The sequence below is a fragment of the Rhea americana genome, unplaced genomic scaffold (assembly GCF_003343005.1).
Source record: "Rhea americana isolate MKP2758 unplaced genomic scaffold, rheAme1 scaffold_74, whole genome shotgun sequence".
NCBI classification, from domain to species: domain Eukaryota; kingdom Metazoa; phylum Chordata; class Aves; order Rheiformes; family Rheidae; genus Rhea; species Rhea americana.
In genome coordinates, this window is record NW_028186912.1 from 3385484 (window position 1) to 3402651 (window position 17168).

The 17168-nt window shown below is 37.0% G+C and overlaps 1 protein-coding gene across 1 annotated transcript in view; it reads left to right on the plus strand.

The window, feature by feature from the left end:
* The first annotated feature begins 94 nt into the window (after nt 1-94).
* ZFYVE16 (zinc finger FYVE-type containing 16) overlaps nt 95-17168 on the plus strand; it is a 32998-nt gene continuing 15924 nt past the window's right edge. Inside the window, exons 1-5 of the mRNA XM_085322086.1 lie at nt 95-412; nt 7646-7754; nt 7952-10143; nt 14900-14996; nt 16151-16321. Of these exons, the coding sequence (XP_085178212.1) occupies nt 7685-7754; nt 7952-10143; nt 14900-14996; nt 16151-16321 (2530 nt within the window). The 5' untranslated portion in view covers nt 95-412; nt 7646-7684. The remainder of the gene's footprint in view (nt 413-7645; nt 7755-7951; nt 10144-14899; nt 14997-16150; nt 16322-17168) is intronic.

Consider the following 17168-nt stretch of genomic DNA (forward strand, 5'->3'; position numbering starts at 1 on the left):
GGCGGGCGCGGGGCAGCCCGGCGGGGGCTCGGGAGCGCCGCAGAGCGGCGCTTGTCCGCGGCGGCCCGTCGTGGCTGCGGGCTGCTCGTGCGCCCCCCTCCCCTCCCGGTGGTCGCCGTGCGTTACCTGCGCGCTTGCTGTTTCACGGGCGCTGACTGCCTCTTCTTTCACCTCATCGGCAGGCGCGGGTCTCAGCTGAGGGGGGAAAGCGTCCCAAGCTTGCGTTGAGCGTTGAAGTTTATTCCCGGCCTGAAGAGGGGCTTGGGTACCGGGGAGCAGCGGAAGGCTCTTACTAGGCAGACACGGTGTTTAATGCACAAATGAAGAGTGAACCTTGATGCACTGAGGATTTTAYGGTCTGAAATGCTTCAATGAATGCRGTCTTTAGAAACGGAGGATGGAGTATCTTATGGTAATGGGAAAAAAAAAGTCGGGTTTTAGACAAATAATATTTTACTTGCAGAACATAACAGGCTAACAACATAGTAATTTTACTGTATATTATGGGATTCTTCGTGCTGTGCTTTGTGTGTTAAAGTGGATGAATTCCATGTACAGCCTAAAAGATACCAAGAAGATGTAAAAAAGGTATTTTTGTCTACTTAGATTCAGTTCACCTTAATATAAGGTACAGAGTGCAATAGACTTAATGCTATGTCTTGTATGCTGTGATGTATGCTCCTTGATAAGTTGGGAAATGTTTTTTTCAGTCTGTTAAAAGGAACAGTAATACCACAGGTCTGATTACTAGTGTATTATGGGGGATTGAATACTGTGAAGAAAACAGTCAGGTTCACTGCCAGTACTGGATGCTATTAGCTTCTAGCTGTGTTACTTAAGTTTTCTACTAGGAATACTTCATTATTAATAATGCCAATCAGAGAAGATGGAACTATCAAAAAAACACTGGCTTCCATTGTCTGAGGAGTGATCTTTCCAACCTGATGTAATCATCATATTCMTGTGACTCATTTGTGAAGGCTGAATAATAACAGCTGATACAGCCAATAACGATGGAGCTGTAGGCAGTGTGTAGAGATGCATTTGTTCAGTTAAGCAAGTGGATTCTTTGATTGTGGGCTTTGTTACTGATGATACAGCTGGTGTGCTGTTGGAGCAGTGCTGAAAATCAGTAATTGTTGACAGGCCTCTTCTCTCTGTATGACTTGCCTGGTTCTATTTTCTGTTCAGAAGATCAATAACAAATTACTGGAAATGAATTTAAAAAATAAAACTTAAGAGGTTAAAGCTAGTGTTGGGATTAGCAGATSTAGTGTTGGTCATAACCTTATAATGCTGTTGATAGTTTTATGAAACTGTTGAGCTGACAACGTAGTGTTCTTTAGCAAGGCAGTTTTTTTTTTTTTTAACGTGCCACGTAGGCTTTTTCTTATGTGTCTGAAATTATCTTTGTAACTTCTATCTTAATCCCCTGATTCAGCTAGTAAATTTGCAGTGGGAGCAACTGCTGCAGTTTTGGGTGGGATAGTATGTTGTACTGCTCAGCAAGAATCATTTTAGCTTCTACTTGACAACATCTACTTTTTTGTTTTGTTTACCCCCTCCCCCATCAGCCCCTCAAAGCACTTTCTCAGTTGTAAAGAGCTTCCCTCTTAAGTTGTTTGCTGATGAACTCCATGAGTAGCTGAGCCCTTAGAGAATTTGTCTGCTGTTATGGGGGCCTCAAGTATGTGTGGATGTACGGCATAGAGATAGGGGGGAAAAGCTGGTAATAAAAGAATTGAAGGGGAGGAAGAAGTTCTGTGCTGTGCTGAATGCAACACTTCATTTCTACAGCACTGTGAACTTAACGTAATTCTTAATTGCTGAGTTTCTACCAGAGTTTTTGTTCTAGGTATGGTAGTTTCTGGGTGCCAAACTGGAAAAATGACTGTTGTGAGGATACCAAATAAAAGTTCTGGTGTAGCTTTCTGCTGAAACCAAGTATAATGACTAAACAGATGATCGAGTTGAAGTAAAGTTGACTTTGCAACAAGCAAAAAGACCTCCCTGGTAACTGCAATAGCTGTATTAATTTTGAAATAACCTTTTGGAGTGAAGACTTGTTTGTTTTGAATTGTGTATTCTTTTGTTTTTTAAACCTGATTTTAGTGGGTTTAGCATGTTTTGGCATTCAGCTCTATCTAAATGAAGACCTGGATTCTGTAGTGGTTAGTTTTGACTCGATTGAGATCTGTTAAAAGTCTGTGTAAATCAGCATTACTGAGATTTCATTTTTTTTCAAAGATTTTTAGTCTGTTAGTCAACAGACTTAAATTCATTACTACTTGCTAACCAGTTTATCTGTTTTATTTTCCAAGCTGATACACTGCTTCCAAGCTGAAAACTACTAACTGCCTACATATAGACACACTGTATTTGATAAATTGGTAATCCATGCTGTAGTTTGTGGCTGTATTTCAGCCTAGCAAACTTCTATTATCATCCCCTTTAAATAAAAAGGATGCACTGAGAAATCTGTAATGGAAAGTATTTTCTGAACCCAGAGATACTGTTCAGAGTACRTTCAGATATGTTACTACACCTTATAAAGGAAGTGGTTTATATATATATRTGTATTTTAAAGTGYTGACATGGTTGCACTTTGTGTGCAGTCATCCAAATCATCATATACATTTCTCTTAGATAACAGTTTTTACTTAGTTGAGGGTTTTCTTCTGTTTCTTGAGTTATTGTCTTTGTGCAGTGTGAAATGCAGTGTCACATGTTTGCCCGTTGGAGACCAGGCCTTGTCTGATTTGGCAAGTAATATACACAATCCTTTGCTATTCAATTTTGTTCCACTCAAGCTTGGTACTTGTCAGGCCTGGAAAGTTAAAGGAGGGTGTTTGACCAGCTGCTGAAATGTGTGCTGAATATTAAGTGATGAGAAGATTCCTTCCAGAGATTGCTGCAGCGTGACTTTATTTTAATGCTGTTCATGTTGGCTACTCTAGATACTGACTTCCTATGTTAACTGTGATAATTGCTGCCTATACTAGCAATTAAGTGTTCATGGTTTTCCACTAAATAAACTTGAGCCATACAGTAAAGAATGCTAGTCCTGAAATCATGGCATAAGGAAAAACTTCAAAAGACGTGAAACTTATGGCCAGTATGTTCAAAATAGACTGAAGGTTTACCTAAAGAASTGTGAAGTAGTATTGGTGTGCCTTTTTATAATATATTAACAAAAAGGTATATTTTTACTGTCTTGAAACTGAAGGATACTCCATCTACAAAATGAAGACTTGACTGTTAACTGGAGAAAAGGCTTTTTGCCAACCCATATACTTGGAAACCGTAGTGATCAGTAGATTCTGTTCTTTAGGTGGCCTTAGCTGACAGTTAAGGAAGTAAGACATACAGAAGGACAGACGGTGTGATTAGAGTTTGTGGTTTGTAATGGTGTGAAATGTTCTTAAAGTGACCTGTTTCTATTTGTTAGTATTTGAAAACCTTCTTTGATGTATTTCTGACTGAAGAAATAAGTAATAAGTGAGTACGCGAAGTCTTCTCTTGAGATAAAGGCTTTGTAGTTTACTCATAGAGTAGGCAGTAAAACGTTTCAAGGAAATAACAGACCTAATTAACTCAATACAGAATGGTAGTTTACAGGRCTAGTTTCTCAAAATATGTTGTAAAGATGACTGCTTCTAAATCGGGTGGTCTTAAACTAAGTTATCTAATTTAATCATAATTACATTCCCCAATCTAGATGTGAGTTCCAGAAATAAAATTTTCTCAGATCTTCCCCTTTAAACTGGCTTCTAAACCATTAGAGTAGCTTGTATCACTGTACTGTAGTCATGTTAGACTTTGATTATTTTCTTTTTTGAGAAGGAGAGSTATATTTCTAGTCCAGTCTTCTAGCGTATAAATATTTAACTTACAAGATGAAAGCATGTGGTCCTTGGCAGACAGCAGTTTAAACATACACTTTAAAACTTGAAGCTCTTACAGACTCTACAGTGYATTATTTTTCAACGAAGAAAGCTTTAATTTGCATGTTTCATGGTAGTGTTAAGGACATAAATCTTCAGATAAGCAGTTATGAATATTATCCTTTAAAAGGCTATAATTTCTACTCAGTTTTTAAAAAATGTAGTAATGTTGCTGCTAGTTTCAGATTGTTAAAAGTGTTAAAAGTATTATAATTAAAAAGAAACGTTCAGAATGAATACAGTTCACTAAAACACATGGATCCTAAAAGCTGCTTTTGCTCAAGGAAGTAAGCAGCCATTTAATAAAAACATAATTGGAATTTTTTTAATAGCTTCTAATCTGCTTGTTGTTTAATGTAAATATTGGGCTTAGCTGTAGTCAGTTCTTTAGAGACCAAAAAGATAAAACTTTGTGGTGTTACAGAAGGATAAACTTGACTGAAAAAAAACCCACCTGATTTCTTAAATCTGTATGGTAATATTCATATGTGGATTCAAGGGAGGGAGATGGAAGTTTGAAGACTTCTTCTAAAAAACAGAAGAAAAATCTGAAAATCTGTGAAACATTCCAAAAAAGAGTTGTGACTTCATTTTGAATAGCTAACRTATTAGTTCCATATGTCAGTTGTTCAAAATACTATATCTTGAATGGAGTAATTTTATTTCAAAACTATGCCGAATTAAGTAAATACAACTCCTATATGCAGTTTCCTTAATTTGGCTGCAGTTTTTGATATTATAACACCATTATTGGCCCAGTAAACTGAAGTATCATGATAGTTTTCTAAGCTTTCTATAGAAATAATTTCATCTCTATATTGTGACATAAACTAATGTTCACATGCAGTTTCACTTCTGTATTTGCTGCATTTTTTTTTTCTTTTCTAGGGAGGTTGATGAGTCAACAGTGTTCTTTGTGCACTGCAAATGCATCCTTCTAATCTATGTATTTATCATTACTATTGAACAGAGAATGCATACTTAATTCAAAATTTATCCTATACCAACTAAAAATGAAAAATATATTTTAGAAGACTTAGTAATTAGGCATGATAAGATAAAAGTACCTAAAATAGTTACTTGTCTCTCCCCAGTATGTTTTTTTTTTAGCTGAAATATATATTTTGGGAGGAACTACTTCTGGAGTTATTGAGATACCTAAGCAGTACTCAGTTCAGAGGGAGGCTTTAAATCTTGTTTGTTGGTGATAGATGGTTTTTTGATTCACTGACAATTACACACAGTATTGCTGATGTAAAAATATTCAAAATACTGATTACAGTAAATTGGGAGCTGAATTGTAGGTTTGTAATTTTGATGGCAGTGTTTTATGTAGTTAATTAAGAAAGAGAAACATCTGGATTGACTGATCTTTGCCAGGACCTTGTGCTGGGTGTCTCTGCCTCTGGAAGATTGTTGAAGGGAGATAAATAAGCAAAGAACTATCTTTTCTCTCCCTGCAAAGTAAATGGCTTTTGGTCTGTTTAGCTCTTTGATCTGAGTTCTTTTGGGATTAGATGAGGGTGAGTGTCAGCACAAGTGATGACTTGGGAGTGTGCGCTGCAGAGTGGTGAGGGGCTTGGTACCACCCCTTTTGGTAGCAGCTGTTAAGAGTCTATTAATTGCAACATCAAGTTGTACCTGAATGGTCAGTATATGTGACAACCTCTAAAGAGACTATTATCAGAATTATGTATTTCTCAATATCCAATTTTCTTATAATCTCTTAGTATTTTTAATATATATGGTACTTTGTTTTTTAAACAAAAGTTACCTTTGTTGCTTGTCAATAAATATGTCCTTTAATATGGTAAGATCTGTACTTTAATTTCTGCTAATGAATCACCAAAAGCTGTTGCCTTTATAAGGCCCTTAATTGCTTCTAGGGGATCACATAATAAAATAATTGCTATAGGTGAGAACTATGCTCAAATGAGTGCAAGAGAAATGGCATTAAATGTCTGCTTGCTCCTGTTTGTCATACTTGTTATATGTGTCATGTGAGATTTGTCCTATCATGCGGTATGCTGAAGACTGTTGGAGTGACTGGCTGAGGATAGAGAAATGTTTAGATTTTTTTAGCTTTTGCTTATATGTGAGCAGAGAGTACTCCATTAAGTTATGATGACTAGTTTCACTTTTCTTAGGCTTTGCAAATCTCTGTTTGAACTACATATTTTAAAATATTCATGTAATATACATATTAATGTAAAAATTGAAAGCTGCTGGTCTGAATCTTTTAGTGGAAGGAAGGACACTTTAGTGGAATGAGGCAAAGAACATAAATTTGTAGTTGTAGGGTGGCATGAGTGATACAAGAGGATTTAAGTATCTTTTGGGGCACTAAGCACAGAGAAGAGTCAATGCTGGCTAGTCCAAGTGCTTTGATTAGGGTAGGATGTGGAGTCATCAAATGAAAGAGACTAAGGGGCACTCTTCAGAGTAGAAGGAAAACCAGAGAGATCTGTACAGGTCCATTTTCCAGTCATGAGACTAAACAGGATCAGAGTCCCTTCAGTTTACTTAAGGAAAGTATATCTTGATTATCCATTTTAGATAACTGCGTGTTATGGACATTTAGACTTGAAAAAAGTGCAAAAATATAAGGTTCTTCAGAGTCCAAAAAGCTATAACAACCAGCATTCAGTGGCTGGAAATATTTATTAAACAAATGAACCAGGATATTTTGAAATAGGGAATAATAAATAGTTTTGTAATGAGTTGGTAAGTCTCTAAGATTAGATTTATTTATTTTTTTAATGGCTTGCTTCAAGTCTTCAAGAAAGTTGATGTGTTTTGTGTGTTGGGTAGGACAGAAAAGATGAACTGAATTACCATACTGATTCTTTTTTCCTAGTCTTGGAGAAAAACGAACAGCAGGATTTAAAGACAGCTTGCTGATCATCATGGGGGAGGCATACTGACCTCAACCTGTCTTACACACTGCAGTTCTGTATTAAGATGCATGTCTCATGCTTCCATGCTTATGTTGGTCACCTATTTTAATGTCCTGATATATTTTAGGTTTTACTCTTTGTTTAGCCTTATGGAATTATCTGGTTCTAGCTGAAAGTAAAATGAAATTGGCTGGTTGGTAACTTGAGAAACGTAGAGTATCTTTTTCAAATGTCTTGCTCATACATTCAGTATTGAACTGATTGTCAAATTTGAATTCCTAAAGGAGTATATCTTTTTCTTACTGGCACACTACAGATGACTACTTTTTTTTTTTTTTTTTTTTCCCTCCTTCCTTCCTACTGCATATTAGAACATGAAAATTCTGGGGTTRATTAAGCATCATTTATTTAAATGGTTCACCTGTGTTGAAGGGGTAATGGTAGCCTAGTTCATGTTTGCCTGTGAATTGTACTGTACCAAACACTAGGTGATTCTAGTATYCTTTCTGAGTTTAAACTTCTTGAAATTAAATTGCTGTAGCATGCACTTTCAGATGCGTTTGGTTTCAGTAAGGTAGCCTCAATTCCCTGGCTGATTTGAGGTGAATTTCTGAGTGTGTGTTGTACAGGGGCTGCCAGAGTGCAGCCATTTGTGTACTTCTATGTGTATAGAGAGAAGAGAAATAATTTTATTAGTAACAAAGAAATGATTTATAGAAAATGTCTTTAATCATGAGAACATTTTCATGGTGATTCTGTAAATAACCAAGTCCTGTGAGTGAAACGCTGTATTCTTCTTTGTAGGTTTAAGAGGGCTAAAGCTTCCCTAGAACTGTAACTAGAATGGACAGTTACTTTAAAGCAGCAGTCTGTGACTTGGACAAACTACTTGATGAATTTGAAAAGAATACAGGTTAGTTCTTGTGCTGCATTGTTGTACAGCATACTAATACTGATACTAACAATGATCAAATGACTTGCAGGGTATTTGAAAGTAAGATCTGTTAAGTAAACACTTCTATGAATGAATAGAGGGGATTTTGTGAGGTGGGAGTATGCTGTGAAAATGAATAAGTTCTATAAATTTTGATCTCTTTTTGCTTAAAATAGATGAATATGATTGCTACAGAACTCCTCAAAATCCGTATGACTCAAAACACCATTCACTCTCTTCAGTTCTGGATAGCTTACAACCTATATCTCCAACACCAAAGCTACAAGAAGATGCTAATGGTTGTACTGCATCAGAACAAATTTCTCTATCCAGCTGTGTTGGAACAAGTGAAGCAGTTTTGAATTATTCGCTGCAAAATGAGAAGAATGTTACTGGACTTGATCTTTTGTCCACTGTGGATGGTGGTTCCTCAAATGAAATTCAAGCTACCAGCCTGGGAAGATGTAATGTACCTGTGTGTGATCTTGTTAATGACACAGGTAACTTAATCCATTCAGTGAGTGCTTGTGAAGATAATCAGAAGTTGCAAACGGATGACTTTCAGTATAGTGAAGACTGTTTGATTGGCTTCGGCATGCCTTCCATATCAGCTCCTGTTTGGGGATCAGCAGTAGGTTGCAGTGATGTTTCGTGTACACAGCAAAGTGATGGGGACTCAATCTTAAAAAATTCAGGACTTATTAAAACAGAAGAGCTGACTCGCTTAGCTTTAAAATCAGACGGTTATGCTAAAGGAAAGATCTTGGATCCATATGATGATAAACACAGGACAGAATCTTTAAAGGGTAATGAGGTATTTGATCAGCTTGAAGAAACTGCTCCCCTTAATACTGCATGTGTCTCCATAACAGCTCAGAATTCAAGTGTGCACAGTCCCAAAGATGAGACAGCTTATGAAAAATTGCCATGTAAGTCACAAGATGACAGTGCATGCTTTGCAGTGAGCAAAGAAATGTATGGAAGAAATGTTATGGAAAATATAAACTTAAAAGATGAGAATAATGTTGAAACCATGCCTTCAGATCTGCCAAAGAGTCCTCAGTTGCATAAAAACAGTGCAGTGTTACCTGGAAGTTGTGTTTTATCAAGCTGCTCACTTCAAGCAGAGGATAGAATAGCAGTAGAAGACACAAATACAGAAGAGAATGTAGGTAGTGAAGAACTTAATAGTGATGAAATATTAAACAGTGTTTCAACTTCATGTATTTCAGTTGAAGATGTCCAGACCTCACTGTCGTGTCTTCCACTTCCTGTATCTATATGTGGTTCATTAGTTGTAACAGAAGAAAAAATTAATCCTCTATCTCAGAATGAAGTGGCAGAGGTTATTAGTGATATTTTAACTGTTCATGCTGGAAAGTCTAAAACTGATCCATCAGATAAGGAGTCCCACACAAAGACTGAATTGCACGAACATGAAGGATATTTACCTAAAATCAACCAAAGCTTTGTGGAAAAAAGTATAGGTGGAGAGAAGCATGATACTGAGAATATAATTGATTATGGGGATTCTCAGCAAATCAAAGCTATTGCTTCGACTTTCCCTGTTTTAGAATATCAAGATGAGCCATATGGTGTTGGTTTAGAGTCTTACTACGATGAAAGTATTAGTCCAGTTGTAGCTGAATATACTGTTGAGGATAATATTATTAAAAGTGATACTCTAATAAGTGATGCTGAGCTTGACGATTTCTTATATGGACAAGGTCTCCAGTCCAGTGTGCTGAAATCTTCAGACAATAATAGTAATTTATTGGAACCTGATGCAAATGAAGCAGATTTAACAAAGGTGAAGAACCTGGATTTCACAGAGGCCAGTGAAGAACATACACAAACAACAGAGGAAGGGATGTCTAGCATTCCTGTTAACCTTAAAGCATCCGTTACTGATGTCAAATTGGAATCTCCGRTGGAGGAGAGTACATTTCATATTCAGCATACAACTGAAAATGGTAGCGAAGCACTAATTTCTGTTATTCATACTGAAGGTGCAAGACCGAAACAGTTGTTTGGCCTTTCCCAAAAAGCTGTTGATCAAAAAGAGCTAAATAGAACACATGTACCTGAGAGAGAGAATCGGGAAGCCAGTTGCGTACCACCAGAAGCTCCCCTCTCAGGCACCAGTGTTAGTTTGGATAAAAATTCTGAATCTGCTTACTCTGGGGAAGGCAGCTGCGAAGCTGGAGGAAGTCAAACATCTGAAAGAGCAGAATCGCTTAAAATACCTATAATTTTGGGACAGAAACAGCCATCATGGGTCCCTGATTCAGAGGCACCCAACTGCATGAACTGTCAGGTGAAGTTCACGTTTACAAAAAGACGACACCATTGTCGTGCATGTGGAAAAGTAAGTTTCTGGGGAAGGGTCCTATGTTACTGAAAGCAAATTCCCTCTGCTTTAGGGACAACCAAAATATAAAGGCGAATGAATGTTATTGGAATTGTTCTGGGCTTTAAAAGATGTTTTATTAAACAAAATAATTAGACTTTATTTCATAGAGACTTCAAGATTTTTTGGAAGTGTTCTCATTAAGTATGAGTTTCTTTTGTGAAAATAATTAAAGGGATGGAGGGGAAATGTTCTTATTTTTGTCTTCTGTTGCTGGCTAGAGTGCTGTGTCTTTTTTGCGTATAATAAGGAAGATGTGGGATGATGTGCTCTACAAAATAGTCATTATAGTGAATCTGTTTTGTGCTCGTACACCAAGATTAAAAAAAAAAAAAAACTGATGGTGATGATCAGAGTTAAGGTCAGTGGTTATATTAGCTGTAAAACACTGTCCACAAGATGGAAAAAGATCTTGTTCTTACAGCTCCTGGAAGAACAGTCCAGTGCAAAGGACTTATCTAAATCTCTTTTCCTGTGTGCTCAGAAATAAGTATAATTTTTCCAGAGGAGTTGTGTGTGGAAAAGATGGTATGCTTATTTTGCAGGGTGAAATGTACACATTAGTTAAGCAAGTAATCTGAACTTTTTCACTGTGTGGTCTTTTGTAGTCAGTAAGTAGCACCAAAGCTTATTTTTAATCCTAAATTTTCCCTATGAGTTGCTGTGGCTTAGATTCATACTAATGCATAAATACAAATATTGATGAACTTGTTTCTCAGTGTTCTTTTGAGGGGATGGTTGTATTGTAGCTTTATAGATAAGTAGCTATAGCACAGATTAATGTCAGTACTTAACAGCTTTYTGCATCTACGGTTTTGAGATAGAGAACTTGAGAGGCTTAAGATCTAATTTTTTTCCCAGAATGCATCTTATAGCACTGTATGTTCAAAGCATAGTCCACACTTACTTCAACTGCAGTAAATGTGAACTAAAACTTAGGTCTGAAGTTGGGCCTTAAGAAAATGGAGAACTTACTGTGAAAACCTAGGAGTAGTTGCATTTAATCATTTGGCAAAATACCCCATTGAAATTCTGTAATATTTTAAAATGCAGTTCTTCAGAGTAGCGTTCATTTGCTTGAGCCATAGGGATGACTCTTTTACATTCACTGTGCAGTTCCTTGCCCCTTTTCTGAAGGTGGAAATATAAAAGCATTCTTCATTACATGCTGCTAACAGTAGACAACTGTTAGCATTGCTYATCCTGTGTGTTAGCAGAGAGGTTGTGCTTCTGGGTGGAAGGAGRGAAAATCTTAGCATAATTAAAAGGAGCATCACAAGGCATGTGAATTGGGAGAATAAATGAAGGCAGCACGGTTTATTTTAATTGTAACATTTAGATAATGGCGTGCTGAGCAGCTCAATATCATAGCTTTTTCTGAATGTACAATAGCTTCACTTTTTGCCCTATGCTTAAAAAAACCAAACATGCTTCATGGACCAGTTGTGGGTTGCATCTTCAACCACTTGGTCTCATGGAGAAACTGATAGAAGTTCACGGTTGTCCTCCATGGACTGTCCTCAGAATTGTGCAGTTCTCATGTGGTTCTGTAGCTGTGCATTGTCAATGAAAATGGCAACACTTGGGAATTCTGGCTTCTGTGCTGCATGTGGTAAGGTAGTGGTCCCTGCTTTGTACCCCATCTGCAACACTTCTGGAGCTAAGCAGCTTCTCATCTCTCTCCTTTTTATCGAGGTGCTTGCCTTTTGGTGTGGTACCCTCCCATTTGCTTGCTCAACTAGGATCAGTTTCTTTGCTCAGCAGCTATGTCTCCATCTCTTTTCTTCCGTTACGCTCTCTGTCCCTTAGCCTATCTCTATCTCTCGTCTCCTGTGCATTAGGATTAAGCTGTTCGCTGTCCCACTGGCACCAAGTCTAAGAGGAGGATACCAATTGCAAAGGAKTGTTCTGCTCGTCAGTTGAAGCCCTAGGGTGGATTGTAGCTGATTAGCAATTAACCTTTGCCAGTTACATTCTTTACRTCTTTACTGAATATATGTGTTTTCAGTTGAGAAATCTACCTGTGGCAGTAATGCAGAAGCACCTGGAATGGTTTCTTTTTTTGGACTAATTTTGTACTGATCAAGTATGACTATTTCATTGTGATTTTTTTTTCCTGTTTACTTAAGAGTCCACTTGTAATAGTTTCTTTCTCTGTCACTCTCTCCCCTGTGTCCTCTTCTCCTCCCCTCACTCCCCTAACCCCACCAATATTTTCCTTTAATCCCCTTTGTTTTCCTGTGGATGATTATGAGAAACAAAAGACTTAGTGTTACCTTCACTTGCTTAGTGCTGGTAAGGGATGGAAGGTTTCTATGAGACCAAGGCTTCAAAAGACATGTTTCACAAAGGCTAATATTGCCTCTAGAGTCTGCATGTGGATAAAAATGGTAGGATTTTCTGAATATTTGTAAATTCCCTTTGAAAGAAAGTAAAGTGAGTAAAGCATCCAGTGTTTCTGAGGACACTTGTAGAGAACAGTTTTACTAGAGATGTAATTAATAAAACAGGATTGCACAGGTATAGTCCAAGCTAGAGATGTTGCCCTCTTTTTTTCTCCATCTCTCTTTAAAGTAGACAGTATATATATCCTGTATGAGTGGAAGAGCGTATTCTGTTCTTTTAAAGTGGCCTTCAGTATGCTCTTTAAATACTTCACTGAAGGAAGCTAGTAACAAGAAGACAACTAACCTTACTATTTCTGACCAAGGGTTAATTGGGAAGCCTGCTTGGTTGGTGAGCCAGCATAATAAATTCACTGGAAAGCAATTAGGTTGGATTATTGCCTGTGAGGTAGAAGAGGCAGTTCAGACTTCCATGACAAACTGATGAGCTTGTTGTACAGAGCCCTGGTGCAGCGTACAGTGTACTTACTGAGTGCTGCAAAAACCACGGGCTCTTAGCAGGTTGGTTTCCATCATCTAAATTCCAAGGGAAGATGGCAGCAATCCTCCTCAGTGATGAAATTAAGGCAATTAAGCAGATCGTATCCAGTTTTGGGGTTTAGCCCTTTTTCCTATCATCGTGTGATTTAATTTAAAGAAGTTACAGGATTAAAAAAAAARRAAAAAAAAAGACATGAATTTGGGAACTGGGAGTTCTTCTCATCATCCCAACTGAGCATTTTAAGAGAATGATCTAAAATTAGTCTCCTGTATGTTACTGCTATTGGTTTCAATTTTTGAAGGTTTTTAGATGGTTTCATAGATGTGAACCATGAGAAATGGAAGGTATGGGCTTTAATATTAGACTGCAGGGGGTCTAGAGTTGAACAGGTGTGTTTCTTGGAAGAGTTTTCTAGTCACTCTGCAGTTTTATAAAATGTGCTTCCAGCTATGCTTAAAAAAACCCTTTGATTTTAAGTTACTTTATGGGGTCCTATCCATGCATAACTAGATCTGCTSACAGCAGGAAATTTGAGGTGTTGCCATGCTTAAAATCTGTACCTGAAAGAGTATTGGCAGGAGCTAAGTGCTTTGCTGCCTGATGTGAGCAATTCTGGCCATGTGCAGACACATGGCTTTGTAGGCATCTAAGCAATACTTAGATCCAGCTGAAAAGCCTTGTGTATTTTAGACAGTGCTGAATARTTGAAAACACCAAAAGGTGTGGATCATAGTTCTGTATTTTCTGTGCTTAAATCTGCTTGTATCTGTTCCTATACCAACTGCATCCTTGTAATAAATTATTAATATAGTCTGTTCTCTCATTCTTATTCTCCTTTCTGGACAAACTATTCCGTAACTCTGAGGAAGAAAAGGTTCTCTATTTTTTGTGGAAAAAATAAGGCATTCTAGAAAATGTACTGCTGTTGCAGCTTCTAAGAAAAGACAATAGGGATTTTTTATACAGGATTGGTAGTCGCTTAGAACACTGTTAAGYCTCAAACATAAAACGATTATTAAAAATTTTCAGTAGCCTACCTTTTAACAGCAATATTGAAGGGGAAATGTGCAAAGCAAACTTCTCGGGTTTTGTGCAGAGTTTCGGTTGGTGCTGTTCCTAAAATTCTGCAGTCACGAGAGCAGTGTTAAACTCCAGAAAAAAAAAAAAAAAAAAAAAAAAAAAAAAAAAAAAAAAAAAAAAAAAAAAGCTTTGTTCCCACTGCTTGGTGTTCAGATGATCTCCAGAGATTTTCAGCTGATGATTTTTCCACTGAGTCATGGGTGTTAGCATGGCTTGACTGTCTTCCCTATTTGAAGTTTTTTTTAACATTAGAATCCCATAAGAAGTGAGATGGTTATACAGCATTTAGCATACGATCATGTATGCTATGCCCAAGGTGTTAGCCTGGCTAATGCTTTGGAGCAGTGTTAGGACACTGAATTCATAAGTGTTTGACATGAAATAGAATATAGCCTATTGAAAAAGCTTATGGTACAGGTRAATTGCAGTGTAGTTCCTGATCACAAGCAGACTTGGCTGACTTTAAAGTCTGGCCCAGTTTATGGGGCTTTTGAGCTTAATAAAAACCTTCTCATTCTGGTATATTCCCTTCTCCTTTCTCCCCAAACATATCTTCAGATGCACGTGCTAAAACTCTGCTGAAACTCCTTTTGTCTTTTCCTGCTTTTCTACTCCCAAGAAACTGTATGTATGCTTTGAATAATTCAATCTCTTTTAGTACAGAAGTGACTAAATGATAATAGAAGCTCGGTTCAGGAARTACTGGGGCTTTGCCTATAATATTTAATTCAGTCTTATTGTGGTTCAGGTTTTCTGTGGTGGCTGTTGCAACCGAAAGTGCAAGCTACAATACATGGAGAAGGAAGCAAGAGTCTGTGTTGGCTGTTATGACCCTATTATTAAAGGTAACAAGTGTTTATTTTTTTAAGTCATTACAATAATCATTAAAGAAGAAAATAGGTGTGGCTAGGTTTTACTTTTGAGGAAGTTTCATTGCCTTGATTTGTTTAAACTTCCTTATTGTTTCTGGGTTGGAGGGAGGATGAGGATAATTGTATCTCTTTTTAGTTGGATTTTTTAGTCCTTATTTGCAGCTTTGGCAAGCTGGTTGATTTATTTTTTTATATATATGCATGTATTATATATATGTATATATACACACATACACACACACACGCACAGATGTGTAGATTTGTGCTCCATAAAGCTACATAAAAAGCTGTGCTATTTGGTCRTCTGTTGCAGGAGCCCAGAAATAGAGTATTTTTTTTTCTCTTGTGTTTGAAGGATAGCCTTCTACATGTATATAGGTTCTCCTCTGCTAGTTCTTGTGTGTTATTTGCCCATTTTATATAGCTTTTTTGTCTTAATATTTTTATAAGTCACTTTAACAGAAGCACAGTAATTAGGTTGTAAGACAGCTTTTTCTTAACTGAAAGCTAAGCCAGGATGCTTTAAGGGAACAGCAGAAGAAGGTTGAGGTCCAGGTTATTAATAAATATATTAAAGACACACCAGCTTTTTTAATGTGTTTGATAACAGTTCCTTGCACTAACCAGTTGGGGATTTTTTGCCTCCTCTCCTTTTTTCCCCCCTCCCCTTCCTGATGTACCAGGTAAAGCAACAAAGTGCCTTAGCAGTGTGGAGAACTTGGAATTTCTCTATATTTCATTTCTATGTATTATTTGAGCACAAGCTAACTTGAAGAATCAGCAAAGGATATCTACCAATAGAAAATTTACTGTTTTAATTAGATAAATAAGTACCAACTGAATGGAATTTGACTTGATAAATATGAAATATTTGCACCTACATACAAGGATTATATAGTCCAGTATAGTCGTTGCTATATGCAAAGGTGTTTTTCTCCTATGTTGGGAAGAAAATAGACAGAAAAGTGTAAAAAATCAATAAATTCACACTTTTTTATACAATAGCTTGAGCATTCATTTTTTACAACTAGCATGTACTCTTGCAAAAAAACATAACCTTACAGTGCTAAGGAAATGTGTTCAGATGCAAGGTCTTAAAAACTAAGTGCATTTTTTTTTTCCTTTAGCACAGGCATTTGAGAGGATGATGAGTCCCACTGGTCCTGTCACTAATGCCAGCATCTCCTCTGAATATTCTTCTGCTCTTCCACCTTCGCAGGAAGCYCAGACATCTGGTAGTTCTAGCTCTCCATCTTCTGCATTACCTATCTCTGTACTTAAACAACCAGGTATTGAAGGTATGTAAAATATAGTGTGATTTTTTTCTAACACTCTTTAGAGATTGTTTTGGAAAGAGTTGTTTATCGAGTTGTGGATACACATTTCATACGCTGTTGTTCTTTGGGGGACTCAAACTGAAGCTCTGCGAACTGGAACTTGAAGGTTTGTTGTAGCTCTGAGCCCTGACGCCAGTGCATGAGCTTGACCAAGTCTATGTTAATTCTTCATTTTTGAAGTATGGATGTTCTTGATATTCGTTGTCTTCTCTATTTATATTGTAATTTTTTTTTCAGGGCACATGCAACTTCCAACAATTTTATTTAGCTTGAGATCTCTGACTTGCGTTGCCCCAATTTGCTAGTTTGCTACAGTAATATCAAAAAGTAGTTGTTAGGCAAAAATTGTTAGGCAAAAGTAGTTGTTCATGAATGATTAGTGGTTGAACAGTGTCTTTGTTCCACTTTTGTAACACATCTGACTTTCCTCAATTAAAAGAAGCTTTAAAACAGTGCAGTAAAATAATTTTTTTTTCYGAGCATATTTCATCTTCTAGGCATGATATATTTTTCATCCATATCTTACTACAGAGGGATGGTTGAGGAAGTCTTCCATATCTAGGAACTGATACATTTGTTAACTATAGCATGACAACTTTCTCTGCAAGTACGAAAATTTTTTGCATGTATTTGCCTAATTGGAGACTAGCTGGAGTCAAATTCTGTGACCTTTGTTTGATTCTAGTAAACAGATTTTTTTTTTTTTTTTGTATCTTTCTGAAATATATAGAGAATACTTTATTCTGGTGCTTGGTTATTTCATGTGCAAGAGTGCTAACATTGTAACCATGCTGTATGAATGTGACTC